The sequence below is a fragment of the Marmota flaviventris genome, chromosome 18 (genome assembly GCF_047511675.1).
Source record: "Marmota flaviventris isolate mMarFla1 chromosome 18, mMarFla1.hap1, whole genome shotgun sequence".
Lineage (NCBI taxonomy): Eukaryota > Metazoa > Chordata > Mammalia > Rodentia > Sciuridae > Marmota > Marmota flaviventris.
Window position 1 is genome coordinate 37,828,888 of NC_092515.1, and position 14,194 is coordinate 37,843,081.

The 14,194-nt window shown below is 49.8% G+C and overlaps 1 protein-coding gene across 2 annotated transcripts; it reads left to right on the forward strand.

Moving 5' to 3' along the window:
* The first annotated feature begins 3,878 nt into the window (after positions 1-3,878).
* Positions 3,879-10,327, forward strand: Spmip8 (sperm microtubule inner protein 8). 2 transcript variants are annotated; one of them, XM_027938979.2, is made up of 7 exons: positions 3,879-4,101; positions 7,496-7,557; positions 7,835-8,009; positions 8,426-8,502; positions 8,633-8,775; positions 9,106-9,138; positions 10,212-10,327. In XM_027938979.2, exons 1-7 carry the CDS (start codon positions 3,879-3,881, stop codon positions 10,240-10,242), a joined length of 744 nt encoding a protein of 247 aa, XP_027794780.2. In that variant the 3' UTR covers positions 10,243-10,327. The 2 variants fall into 2 exon arrangements, with proteins under 2 accessions (XP_027794780.2, XP_027794781.1); XM_027938980.2 differs by having other exon boundaries at positions 8,426-8,487; positions 8,711-8,775.
* Positions 10,328-14,194: the final 3,867 nt, after the last annotated feature.

Genomic DNA, 14,194 nt, shown 5'->3' on the forward strand with positions numbered 1-14,194 from the left:
TTGCCTCAGACCTGATGGGGACAGATGACAGAGCTTGGACTAGGCTGGTGGCAATAAAGATAGGAGGAGGGGAAGGAGGTGTTGGTTAAGCTTGGGCACCTGGCAACTTTTACCTTAAATGAGAGCCTGGGTCTGAAGGTGAGGAGGAAGAGTTTTGAGGAGAAAACCACTTCTGATTCGTTAAGTGCAGTAGGTAATGAAGTGTGTATGTGTGTGTGTGTGTGTGTGTGTGTAGACACCCCAATGTCCATGTATGCAAAGTTCAAGAGGTGAATGACCTGATGTACTTATGGCTGCAAATATACCTAATATCACCATAAAGAAAAGCAGCGGTTACACTACAAGACGGGAACAGTTGCTTCTTGGATTGGGGGTCATGATTGAGAAGAGGACTGTGGAAATTTCTAGAAAGTCACAGTGTCCCCCCCTTTTCTTGCTTTCTTTTATGCTGGCAGCTACTTTTTTAAACAATTGTATTGAGGAAGACTTTATATGCCATCAAATGCCTCCATGTTACGCATACAAGCCAAGGTTTTTAGTAAATTAAACTATCAACTATCCCCAACATCTGGAGTTAGGACACTTCCATCGCTCTGATGAGAGCCCTGGTCCTGGCTGACAGTCTCTTTCCACTCCTCCCTCCAGCCCAGGCAGCCGCCAATCTGCTTTCTGTGTCTATGTGTTTACTTTGCACATTTGATGTAAATGGATCATGTAAACGTGAAGCTTGTTGGACGTGTGGAGCATGCCTGTGATCTCAGGGACCCCGGAGGCTGAGGCAAGAGGGTCCCAAGTTGAAGGCCAGCCTCAGCAATTTAGTGAGACCTTGTCTGAAAAGATAAAAAGAATCAAGGATGTAGCTCAGAGGTCGAATGCCCCTGGGTTCTGTCTCCAGTACTAGGGGGGAAAATATGGGGCTTTTGAGTCTGGTTTCATTCATGTCACTTGTTTTTGAGGTTCACCTACCTTGGAGATGTATACTTCTTTTTTTTTTTTTTAGTGCCCGGAACTTTCCAGGTATAGGCACGCCACGGTTTGCCTATCAACTCATGAACCTGCAGATACTAGGCTTAGGTCTACTTTTTGGCTATAAATTATGTTGCTATTGGGGCTGGGGTTTTGGCTCAGCGGTAGAGAGCTCACCTAGGATGTTCGAGGCCCTGGGATTGATCCTCAGCACCACATACAAATAAATAAATAAAATAAAGGCATTGTGTCCAACTACACCAAAAATTTTTATTAACAAATTATGTTGCTATGAAACATTGGCATGGATATACACATTCACTTCTCCTGAGACAATCCCTAAGGGCAGAGTCTTCCATATGATCCCATCACACTGCAAATTGATGTTTCACTTCATAAGAAACTGCTTACTGTTTTGCAGAGTAGTAGCCCATGTCTTGAACTGTAGTGCTTATAGGAGAGTCTCAATTTATAAACTTATTACTGGTTTAATTATATATTGATGTACTTTCTTAATTTCTTTTTTTATAACTATAGAATTGTTAAAAATAAATTGGGGGTCATGGTGGTGAATGGAGTAAACTCTGGGAGTTTGAACTTGGGGATGCTGCTCTGGGGTCTCCCTGAACGATGAGGCTGGAGCAACTGTGAACCAAAGTCTACACAAATCTAAGCAGGGGTCCTAGGACCCATCAGGTTCAGAACCTGGGCAGGCATATGCAAAGTGTATTCAAATATATGCAAAGTAGTTCAGCCTTACCTGTTTCCCTCACCTGGGGGTGTTGTAGGGACAAAGGAGGCCAGGCACCAGAGACAGCAGGAAACAGTTTTATTTGGCTGCAGCCAGGCTCAGAGGGCACAGCTTTTGCTGTAATCAATCAATCCCCTGAACCCCGAGTTCAAGGAGTTTCAGAGTTTTATACCCAGCGTGTAAGGGGAGGGGCTCAGTAGTTCACAGTCTGCAGAAGTTCACATAAAAGCAGCTTTTTCTTTCATTGTTTTGGGCAAGTTAACCCTTCAAGGACCACACCTGAGAAAGGGAGAGCCGCTTCTCCCCTTTCTTTCCTCCCCCTACCAGCTGTTACCATGGAGCCCAGTTGGTAACTTATCTTAAAAATGTAGACATCTCTGTGAAGCCCAGCTCAAGGCCAGAGGCCTTGTTTGCACTTTTCTACAAAATACTATACTGGATACATTTGTGAAAAACTAGTAAGGCACCTGGAGTGCTGGAATCTTCTTGGCCAGTGGCCAAGTAAACAGGGTGACATGAAAATAGGAAGTTTATCTACATTGGACTCTCACAGAGACTCTTGCTGACAGTCCTAAAATCAGCCATGGTGAAGAGGGCTTTTCTGTGGAAAAAGAGGGTGCCACTTCAGGGGGTCCTGGTCCCAGAGCTTTAAGGTGCTAGGCTCAGGCACTCACAGCCTGACCTTCCTGGGAGGGAGGAAGCCTGTACTCCTGCAAGCAGCTGGGGATGGAGTATCACCTGCTAATCCCCAGCCTGCTGAGGCCACCACTCTCCCTGATCCCCACAATGACCCTGGATACTGGCCACAGCTAATCTCTACCCTGAGGCCAGCGGCTGGTAGACAGTGCAGTGCACCTTCCTAAAGTTTGCAGGAAGGAGAGGGCCCTCCCAGCTCCCAGGTGCCCCTAATGCAGAGTCTAGGATGCTTGCCTATTCAGACAGGAGCCTTGAGGCCCAGAGAGAGACAGAACCTAGTCCAGGGTCACACAGCCTGGGGTGGGCTCAGCAGCCATCCTTGGTCTGCCCTGGCCTGGCTGCCTCCAGGGACATTTCCCAAGATGCCTGGCTTGTGCTGAAGCTGGGGAAAACCTAACCTTCAGGAAGGCTGAAAGGAAGTGCCCAACACATAGGGACCCTGGCAGTGGGCCCTTCTCAGAGCCTGCGGTTGCCGAGGAGCAGTGTCCTCACAATCAGGCTGGAGTGGGCATTGTCTCTGCACAGAGTGTCTTTATTCTGCTGTCCACGGGCCTGGCCTGCCTCCCTTTCTCTCCTGCCCACTGAACGGTCAGAAGAGCAGAGAGTCCTTAAAACCTTGTGCACTCAGGCCTGTGCCCGGCAGATGAGGTAGTGGCTGTCAGCGGGTCAAAAGTGGGGTACCCTCTCTGCCCTCCTCTAAGGGCTCCACTTCCCTGCCCTTCCCCACCTTCCCGAGGCAACTTCCTATGCCGTGTCATCATGCCCTCCCTGTCCCTCCATGGCCCACCGTCCCCTCTCCTCCGGCCCACCTAGCTCCCACCTCATCTCTCACCAAGAGAAATTGAGCTAAGTCAACAAATTCTCACTAAAGTGTAAATGACTGAAAAGGGCTTCTGGAAATATCTGCTATTTGGGGTGGGGGACACTTGGTAGCCAGCAATGATTTTCTAGTTCATATGTGTCATGTCTCTCCTCATGTTTTGGTTCTATGTCTCTCTAAAATCTGGGGTAAATGCCAGATGCCTTAGATAAGGAGATTCAGGATTGGTCACCCAGAGCCATACAGCATTCTGAATCACACTCTGAACTCACTTTCTTCACCTTTTCCTGTTCACTACTTAATTCAAACACCGCATCTTCTAGACCATTGCTTGAATGCCCCAACTCCAGCCTCCCCAGACAGACAGACATACATACACCCTACAGTGACCTCACAGCCCTTAGAGCAGCTTGTGTGTGTATCTGCACACATGTGTGCATATGTGTGCATGAGTGTGAGTATGTGTGTTGAGCGTCCCTGCCACCACATGTGTAACTCCTAAAAAATCACCTGGCACAGAGTAAGTGCTCAATAAACCCTTGACTAGTAGACAATCAGCCCAGGCTAAGGATGTTCCCCCATGGAAGGTCGTTACCTGGGATGAACCCCGGGGAGCCCTTCATGTATACGCTTTGCTCCGCAGCTATGGCCCGCATCATCGACGTGGTGCCCTGGGACGATGGTACTGCCCACGTGTATGCATCCCCAGCCATCTTGCTCCCGATACCGCGGCAGCGCCAACCGCTGGCCAGCGTGAAGCAGCAGCTCTACCACCCGGCGCTGCCCACCCTGCGCCGCATGGACATGGACTCCGTCAAGGCCTGCCTCCCAGATGAGCACTGCCAGTCCACCACCTACTGCCGCAAAGGTCAGGCCGCCTCACCTCCCACCAGCACTGGGCCCCCTGGGGACTTTGCAGAAGGGGCAGGTCGACAAGGAAAGAAATCTTGGAGGGAAAGTCACAAGTGGCAAATGAAAGGGTTAAAAGGGCCAGTCTCGGCTGCTCCCTGTCCAGAAACCTCCATTAAGCTCTGACCTCGGTTTCCTTATTTGTGAAGTGGAAACGGTGACCAGGGCCGCCTGCCTCACAGAGCTGTTGACGCTGGGAAGAGATGAGGCGGGAAAAGCAGGGAGAGCCACAGCTGGCACATAATATGTGCTCAACAAACGTGATTGCTAGGTCCGTTGTGAACGTCCTCTAAGTTTTAAGGGAACAACGTTTATTTTAGCGCCCAGTTCTGGAGGGGCTAGGTGAGGGGCTGCATCTGGTGATGGCCTTGTTGTTGGCAGAGTGTGGAGGTGGGGCAGGGCATGGTGAGGGACAGAGTCTCTGTGCCCGCATGGCTCTTATTAATGAAGACAGAACTGGGCAGAGATTGGAAGGATAACGCTCAAGACAAGGATGACTTCTGCCTGCCCACCCCTGTGTCGGGGAAAGGGAGAGACGGAGCCTTCACACCTCCCATGAACGCAAGGTCAGGCGGGCCTGCAGGGGAAAAGGGCCCACAGAACTACCCTGCAGGGACTGAGAGGGCATTCAGGAGATAGGTCAGCAGGACTGGTGCCAGGATGGGTGCCAGAGGAAGGGGGAGGTCCAGGGTGATATGGAGGTCTCTGCTCGGGGGACAGGTGGGTGAGGATGTCCAAGCTTACACCAAAATCTCTGGAGACCCACCCTGACCCCTGCAACCAAGAGAAAAACACCCCTGAAGGGAGCAGCAGGGGGAAGCCCCTCTGGTGAGGAAGAGCACCCACATGGGTCCCATCCAAAGGGCTCTGGCTCCCAGACTCCCACTGACTATGCTGTGTGCAGAGAGTCAGAGAGATCACGGGTTCTCCTAATTTCCTGCTTCCAAGGGAAGCCAGGAATTTAGATCTTTAGGGAAAGCCCTGATTTAGTTCTGTATTATAAGCATATGCAGTGCTGGGGATGGAACCCAGGGCCTTGGGCAAGGTGGACAGGGTTCTACCACTGAGCTACTCCCCAGCCCTAAAACTTAAAATGCTACAACAGTGAGGGACCCCCTTACAGGTGGCCACTCTTGGGTTCTAATGTATCTTTCTGTTTACTAATGCAAACACAAACATGCATTCTATTGTCTTTGTTTGTTTGTTTGTTTTTTGAAGAGACAGGATCTTACTCTGTTGTCCAGGCTGGCTCTGAATTCCAGGGCTCCCACCATCCTCCTGCCTCAGTCTCCCAGGTAGCTGGTACAGGCATGCTCCTATGCACTTAGCACAAACGTACATTATTTTGTTCCCCCAATTTTTGTTATGAACATTTTCAAAGTTTAAAGAATAGTACTATGAGCACTCATTACCTTCTATCTGCATCAGTCAATGTTTTACCATATTTGAATTTCCCCACTCTCTCTACACACACACACACACACACACACACACACACACACACAGTCTACCAAGCAACTCCCAATGATACAGCCTTCTACATGACACAATATCGTTATCATACCCAGGAAAGTTAATAATAATTCTATAACATCTAATAACCAGTCCACATTAAAACTTCCCTAATTACCCCCCAAAGGTGTCTTTATAACTTAAAAAAAAAACCAGACAGGGGCTTCCACCTGGAATGTGCATTGCAGTTGGTTTTTATGTTTTTAGTCTTAGCATAAGACTATCTATCTGTTTTCTTTTTTTTAATTTTTTTTAGTTATACATGGGCATAATATCTTTATTTTGTTTATTTATTTTTATGTGGTGCTGAGGATTGAACCCAGGATCTCACACATACGAGGCCAGCGCTCTACCACTGAGCCACAACCCCAGCCTGATATCTATCTGTTTTTCATTCCCCCGCTGTGATATTGACTTTTAAAGAGTCCCCAGCAGTTGTGGGACACAGTGCCTGATGGTATTTGAGCAGCTGTTCCCTCATGGTGTCTTTACCCGGCTTGTCTATTTTCTGTGGATCAGTAGCTAGACCTAGAGGCCTGATCAACCACATGAGACAGTGCTGGCCAGAATCTTCCACAGATGATGGGCACTATGTTTCCCCTAGAGTTGCTGCAGGAGGCATACAGTTATCCTGCTTTCATGCTGCTGAGTTTGATAATTTGTTTAAGATGATAACCAGAATGTATTTTCTTCTCTGCCTCCAAGAATCTTAAACTTTAGGCTCTAAACAGGTATTTGTATACAGTAACTATTCTTTTGTACCTTGGAGGTTTTGTCTAGAGGATGTCCTCAGATTTTTTTTCTTCTTCTTTTTTTTTTTTAATATTTTCTTAGTTGCTGATAGACCTTTAATTAAAGAATCAAACCCAGTGCCTCACAGATGCCAGGCAAGTGCGCTACCTCTGAGTCACAGCCCCAGCCCCTCAGATTTCTTTTAGTAGCTGCACAGTGTGGGTGTAGTGTAGTTTATTGACAGTCCTTGAATCATCTCCAATCATTTGCTATTACAAACAATACTGAAGTGGGTTACCCTCTTCTCACGTCTGCACTTGTGCCTTTCTGGGGATAAATTCTCAGAAGTAGGACTAGGAGTCAAAAGGCACGTGTGTCTTTATGATTCTGATGGAAAATGACAATTGTTCTCTGTAGGCTCCGATAAATGTATACTCCCTCTGGCAACGTATGCCAAAGGCCCTACTGCACTAACGTTTTGGATTATTCCCAGTCTGAGAAGGAAAAGTTGGTATCTTCATGTAATTTGGATATGCATTCATCTTATTATAGATGAGGCTCAGCATCTTTTCATGTTTAGGGCTCATCTGTAATTCTTATATTTGTGTATAGGATGTGAATGCTTTTTTACCCTTTTTTTCTTTTTTTTTTTTTTTTGGCTTGATTTCTACTCTTTGCCTTTCGTCTGTAAAATTAGTAAAAAAATAAATTTCCATTTGCCTTTCGGCTTCTTTTCTATTTTGCTACGCAGAAGTTTATTTTTATGTAGTCAAGTTGTTGATCCAAAGTTGCTGATCTTTTCTTTAAGTTCTGGCTTTGTAGTTAGAATGAGGCCTTTCCTGCCCCAAATTCAGAGGAACTTGCCCACATTTTCTTCTAGTATTTCTATGGTTTCATTTTTTTTTTTGCACTGAAATCTTTTATCTATATGGGAGCTTATTATATTGTAAGAGGTGAAGATAGAAGTAATATTTTGTCTTAGATGTTTAAATCCATCCAGTTTTTTTTTTTTTTTTAATTAAAGCACAGTGTGGGCCAAACCTCTCTTGCATGAACCTGGGACTGCTAGTGAAGGAGAAGTCTCTTCTCCCTTTATCTTCTTTCAACAGATGAGTTTGACAATGCCCACTTCACACTCCTGGGGATCCCCAATCAACCCCTGCATTGCCTGGTGAGTGTTGTCCCTAACCCTGGGTTTGCAAAAGGCACAAGCCTGCACCCAGTCCCAAGCACCTCTAGGCTCTTCCCTAAGCATATCCTCAGCTATCTGTTTGGGACCCCCTCCACCACCATCCAATCCGGGTCTCCAACCTCAAGCACACCCTGGGTCAGATGGGTCAAGTGTCAGCTCTGGGCTATGAGATGATCCAAGAAGACCCCCCCCCAAGTTCCAGCATCTACTGCGGTGCTCCTGACCCCCCCCCCCCAAAAAAAAAAAAACCTAGCAGGACATCACGCCCACTGGCCAGAAGCTCTGCTGCAAGTACCGTGAGGGAAAGCTGCTGCCCATCGTACCAGGCATCAACCGGATCCACTGGCCCTCCTTCACCAGTGCCATCGAGGACTGGTCCCACTTTGTGTCCACGGCTGGGGAATTCAAGCTGCCCTGCCTGAACAACAAGGGTCAGTCTCCCAGCTGCCGATGACGCCTAACGCTGGGGGAGATTGTAGGGCACTTGGGTCATTGCTGTGGCAGGGAGAGAGGACCACCGGCTGCAAGTGGCCAACCACAGGGACAGGATAAGGGAGCTGGGGAGCAGCTGGGACACGCACCGACAGAGAGCAGGACAGAGAGCGGCTGAGGGACTTAGAGGCCGCGCTCATCGTGGGGAAGGAGCAGGGGGCCAGGGCCAGGCCAGGGGGAGAAACCGGGCTGGGCCTGAATGATGAGCTGGTTCTGGAACTGGGGGTGCCGGGTCCAGAGACCCACTTCTGTCCAGCGCTGGGCAGTGGAGGTGAGGCTTGCTCTATGGGCGGGGCTTAGGAAGGGTGGGGCGTGTCGGAGCTGGCGGGGTGTCCAAAGTGGGCTCTTTCCTCAGTGGAGAGGTTCAGCGGCTACGCGGTGCGGTATTTGAAGCCGGATGTGACCCAGAACTGGAGGGTAAGGGAGATGCTCGCTGACCGGTCCCCGGGGATCCTGATGGGTGCAGCTAAAGCAGAGGAGATATGAGGGACAGGGAAAGTGGGGACGGGGTGGGGGGACGGAGCGCAAGTTCTCACAGTCCCAGGGCTCAGATCTCCAGTAGGGAACGCTGTGGGAGCTGGGTGGGTGCCCGAGGTCCCTCCCGGGTTTACCAGCGCTCCATCCCTGTGGCCCGCCCCAGTACTGCCTCAACCAGAACCCCAGTCTAGACCGCTATGGACAGAAGCCCCTGCCTTTCGACTCCCTGTAAGTGATGCTACGAACCCCGGGACCTCCACCCGGAGGAGGGAGGGTGGGATCTTAGCCCCTTTCCTAGTACACACAAGGGCCCAATGGCGCTTGAAAATGTGAGACCTGGGAAGTATTAAGTGGTTCGAATACAGCACATGAAAATCATAATTTCAAAATGAATAAATATCTAATTCCTACCAAACGGAGCACCTTGTCATCCCCGGCAGCTTCACTCTTTTGGAGTGGAGGCGTTAAGTGGGACGAAGGGCAACGTGATTATTTCGATTTGCTGGCGGGGAGCGGGCCCCCCTGCACCCGGGGCTCACCCTCCGCGTCCTTTCGCAGGAACACGTTCCGGCGATTTGGCTCCAAATACAGGTAGGGGGATGGCCACGCCCCTGCCCGCAGCCGGCCACGCCCAGGTCGGCAGCTAGGGCCGCGGGGGCGAGGGGGGGGGTTTCCGCCCACGTCCAGATCTCCTAGCCCTCCACCCTCTGGGCCCAGCGAAGGAGGGATCGCTAGCTGCTTGGCTCCCTAGAGATCCGCACCTGGTCAAAACTCAGCTCCCTGGGGACTGGGGTGGGCGTGGAAAGGAGCTCGTACGCTGTCAGGATTGGCTCAGAAGAGGTTGGAAAGAGGAGGGCGTTACCTGGGAGGACTGAACAGAAAGAAAGGGCCAAGAATCTACCTTCTAGGATGCGGGCAAGTCGGAAGGGAGGATGCGGGTGCTCCAACAGGGTCCCCCCCCCCCCCCCCCCCCCGAGACTCAGCGATGGGAATGAGAACGGGAGTGCTGCTGCGAGCTGTTCTACCATCTCCAGGATATGGCCATCTCCAGCCTTGCTTTGTGCACTTCAGCAATATCAGGCTCTTTGGTGTGCCCAAACCCACCGGCGCGACCAAAACCTCTTCAAAGCTTTTCTTGTGCTGAATCAGATGAGCCTAGATGGTCCTTCCTCCTCTGTCTGGAAGAGCCTTCCTCACTCTTTGAAGGCCAGTCCCCTGGAAGTCTTTCCTGAGCCTCTGCCTCTCCCACCAGCTCACATTCCCTCCATTTGGTCATGGCCTGGGCATCCCTACCTTATAGCACCCAGACGGCTGCATTCTTCCCCTGCACACACAGGGGGAAACGTTCTGCTCTTACTACTGTATGATGCCTAAAGGTGTAGGTTTGTTAAATGACTGAAAAATTAGGGAAGCAGTACATATTTGAGGGTCTTGGGAGATACAAATGAGGTGAGGGAGGTAAATTTGAAAACCAAGAACAACCAAAATTAAAGGAAATAGGGAGCTATTAAAAGTTCTTGGGCCACACCGAGGCTGGGGGAAAACTTTCTTCAGAGACTTGAGGGTAAGGAGGTGGGTTTTGGGGAAAGACCTGGAGGAAAACCGACTGATTTTTCTTGAGAACACCCTGGAGACCTCCACTTCATCCCTGTTTTTCTCCACAGCCGCATCAACTACCTGACTCCCTGGCATTAATCTATGAAAAGGAGGCCAACCCCCAGACTGATGAAATATGCCACCTCAGGTCCCCCAGTGGGACAGAGGGCATATGGTGGCACCACTCCTCTCCCCCAGAAGTTCAGCCTGGCTAGAAATAAATTTAATGCTCCCTAAATGTGTGTGTGTGTGTGTGTGTGTGTGTGTGTGTCTGGGAGGGGGTTGTTACAAAGGCTGGGAAAGGGTCAGGACCACAGGATGACCACATCTTACCTTTACCTTCCTGTCCCCTGCCAACTCCTATAGGACCACTGGGAAACTGGAGTGGGATGTTGGGTGACCTTGGGTAAGAATGTCAAGGTCTAAGCCTCCAGCCCAGTCAGGCAGGCCTGGGAATTTCCTCATGCACCTGTTCCTTGCTCATAGCCTACACCCAAGCCCCTTCACCTCAGATCCTGAATTTGAGTCATAAGGAGAAAGGGAGGGTGTTAGAGATTTGTTGGTGCCTCTTTCTGAAGCGCTCACCATACCAGTGTATGGAGGGCTTTCTGGCACCCAGGGCTTCCCTGAAATAGAGGCAGGCTCTGGGAGGCTGGCGAGGCCTATGGCATCCATTGCCTGTGAAGCAACAGAACATGGAATATAAACCTGGATGAGGTGCCTGACATGAGAACAGTCCCTGCTCCCCAAGGCTCCACCAATAAACACCATCTAAGCAAAAAGTTGTCTATTCTACCCTCAAGGAGGTAGGACTAGCCCTCCCTGCCCAGCAACCTCCAAACCCTAAGCCCCTCCTGTAAAAGGAAGGCATGATGTTGCAGCCCAAGTACAAGGTCACCCTGCTCCAAGGGGCTAGGGAAGCAGCTCCTCAGCCTGGCTCAGGAATCAGGGCAGCTCACAACTGTGCCTAGTGCCCGGACCTTCCAGACACGTCACCAACCCCACCCCACCCTACCTGTGGGCAGACAGCAATATCAGGCCCAGTGTGGGAGACCAACCTTACACGTGACTGGGTTACACTCCCCTCTGGGTGCTGAGGCGCTCAGTCGCAGAAATGTGGCAGAGCTTTCCCCACCCTTCTTGGGTTTGAGGGTTGGTGTCCCGTGCATGGGTGTGTCTTGCTACAGCCCCATGGGTGAAGCTATGCTCACCTGTTCCTTTGTAATATAATTCCTTGCCCTGTTTAGGATAGAATCTTCCATGGAAGTGCCTTGTGTGTGTCCCCTTCTCTTACTGTGCCCTTGGGTGTGGCCTACCCAGGTGTCAGTCAACCTGCTGACAGTGGACATCATGAAGATAGACTCAACCCCCTGAAACCTGATCCCTTGCCTCATTTGAATAGCTTCTCCTCAATAAAAGGGGTCAGTGCATGCTCTCTCTCTCTCTCTCTCTTTCTGCGGACCCTTAAGGTCAGCGGAGCCGCACAGAGACCCCAAAGAAAAAGGTATTTGTGTCTCTTGTGTGGTTATTTTGTGCAGCCCAGTTAGCCCAGTTTACCTGGAGTGACCCTTGAGCCTTTTAGTCGTGAGAACAGAAACCCAGCAGTCCAGACTGGGGCAAATAGCCACCAAGCTTAGGAACTCCATTCTGGTCCTGGGCTCAGGGACTTCAGGAATCCACACACCCTCTAAAATCAAGCACAAAATTCTGTGTGCATTTGAGTGCTTATTTTCCATGGGAAGTTTCATTCTTTTCATCTGATTCTCAGGAAAGCCAGTGCCCACAAGGTTAGGAATCCCTGGTTCACACCCTCTCCTCCTTTACCCATTGACATTTACTGAGTACCTATTGCATGCAAGACCAGGGGCTCAAGGAGAATTTTTTAGCCCCTCGTTTTTGGACCGTTTGTTATACTACTCAGAACACATTATCATCGGGACTAGTTTTTTCTCTGGGCCTCACAAGCACCCTAGTGAGTGAGCCAAACCAATGCTGCCTGTTTCCCAGATAGAAAAAAAGAGGCCCAGATCAAGCAGGTAGTCGGTCTTGGGCCGAACCCACAGTCCATATATAGTTTGTGCTCAACTTTTATAGAAGAAATTATTTCCCAAAATCATGATCTTTCTGCTTATCTTTGGGTAATAAATAAGAAGGTGGGTTGCGTGTGGTTTGATCTGCGGAACCTGCCTTTTAGAACTGAGGCTGATTTTTGTCAGAGTCTGTAAACAAGTCTGGATGGCGCCTGGCATTTTGCCAGAGGGAGGGGTTTGTGAAGTAACGCCAGCCAGCCGTTAAGTGTGGAGATTCCTGATTGGTTGACTGCTGTATCTATTTTATGTTAATTAAGATAAGCTGTGTGGAATGTATAAATACCTCTGTTGTCCTACAATAAAGGGCTCCTACTCCTGCTGTATCAATCTACACAAGTTCTTCGTCACCCCCCCCTCCCCCCGCCCCCGGCTATTTTGCCCAGCCAGCCGGGCTGCGGCAGATTTTAATTTCTTTCAGGGGTGGAGGTGACAGTCATTGCCCTTACGCTGAGATGAGGGACCATGGTGCCATCTTTCTATGCTAAAGTATAGGCTCTGCTGACAACAGAGCAGGAGACTGGAGCCTGGGGAGGAACAGACAGGAAATTGTAAAGACATCACAGAGCCTCTTCTTCCTCAGGGGCCTGCTGAAGATGTACCCAGCCTCCTGCCACTCATCCAGAAGTCCTTTCCTACAAGCTCAGAGGATAGTACATGCTGACTTGAACCTTAGGAATCCATTCACAGAGCCCTCTGGGGTTCCTGGGCCACCCAGCACCAGAATCCCCTCCAAATGTCAGAGAAAAGATGGATTTGCCCAAGGCTCACAGCAGAGACACTAGAGTCTTGGCCTGGGTGACAAGGGACACTAGTCAGCTCTAGGGAACATGCTGAAACATATAAAAGGGAATCAAGTGACTGGGTTTTATTCCTGGCCTCACTCCTGGTGAGCAAGTCCATCCCAAAATGTGGCCCAGCAAATGCCTATGGCCTTTGCCTGGGCCAGCTCTGTGCTGGGTGCTGGGGTGGCATAGACAAGATGCCATCTCTGCCTCTGGATGCTTCCCATCCAATGGGAGAAACCAGTGGGCCCAGCTGGTGCAAACCAGAAACCATGTTCCTCCAGCCCAGAATGCCATGGACAGTAACCCAGCCCAGAAACTTGATTACAGGTTCTTGCCCACCGGTTGTACACTTAATCCTGATATCATAAACCTAAGAAAAAGTGTGCCTAAGAATAAAGGAACTAGAGAGTAGAAAAGCATAAACAGCCTGATTAAGTGTCCACTTCCTATTCTCAAGTGGAAGGCAATACAGTAAGGGCTTTGCAGGCCCCATTCAACAGTTGATGAAATGGACTTGGAGAGGTTAAGTGACTGGCACGAGATCACACAGGTGGTGACTGGCAGAGACGGGAATTGAAGCCAGCCTGTCTGGTCCCCCGCCTGTGGTCACCACATTCCACTGCTTTCTTGCTGAGAGGGAAGCCAAGAGTGGGCAGGAAGTCAGAGGGGGCTTCCTGGGGCTGGGACATCTGACTAGGGTTTAGAAGGAGGACAGTATGTCTCATCAGAAAGCTCTCTGAAGCTGGGCATGGTGGTGCCCCTAATGTCCTATTGGGAGCTATTTGGGAGGCTGAAGCAGGAAAAAAAATTTTTTTTAAAGAGGTAGGAGAAAACTAAGTAGGAAACTATACATATTCTGATATATGCACATCTTACATATATTTTAGATTATTATTTTTTTTTTTTAATATTTATTTTTTAGTTTTCGGCGGACACAACATCTTTGTATGTGGTGCTGAGGATCAAACTCGGGCCGCACGCATGCCAGGCAAGCGCGCTACCGCTTGAGCCACATCCCCAGCCCTGAAGCAGGAAAATTACTGGACCCAGTGATTGATCCCAGGACCAATCTGTCTCCAAAAGAAAAAACAAGCAGAAAGCAAGCAAGCTAGCTCTGGGTGGCTGCTGATGGCCACTGTCTCCCATCCTCCTCCTCTTCTCAGCCTCTGGGGTTCC

Excerpts from the sequence above, each read along its gene's own strand:
- Spmip8 (XM_027938979.2), top strand. The coding sequence starts at position 3,879 with ATGGCCCGCATCATCGACGTGGTGCCCTGGGACGATGGTACTGCCCAC. Across the intron at positions 7,558-7,834 it reads ATCAACCCCTGCATTGCCTG|GACATCACGCCCACTGGCCA; the intron begins GTGAGTGTTGTC and ends AAAACCTAGCAG. Across the intron at positions 9,139-10,211 it reads CGATTTGGCTCCAAATACAG|CCGCATCAACTACCTGACTC; the intron begins GTAGGGGGATGG and ends TTTTCTCCACAG.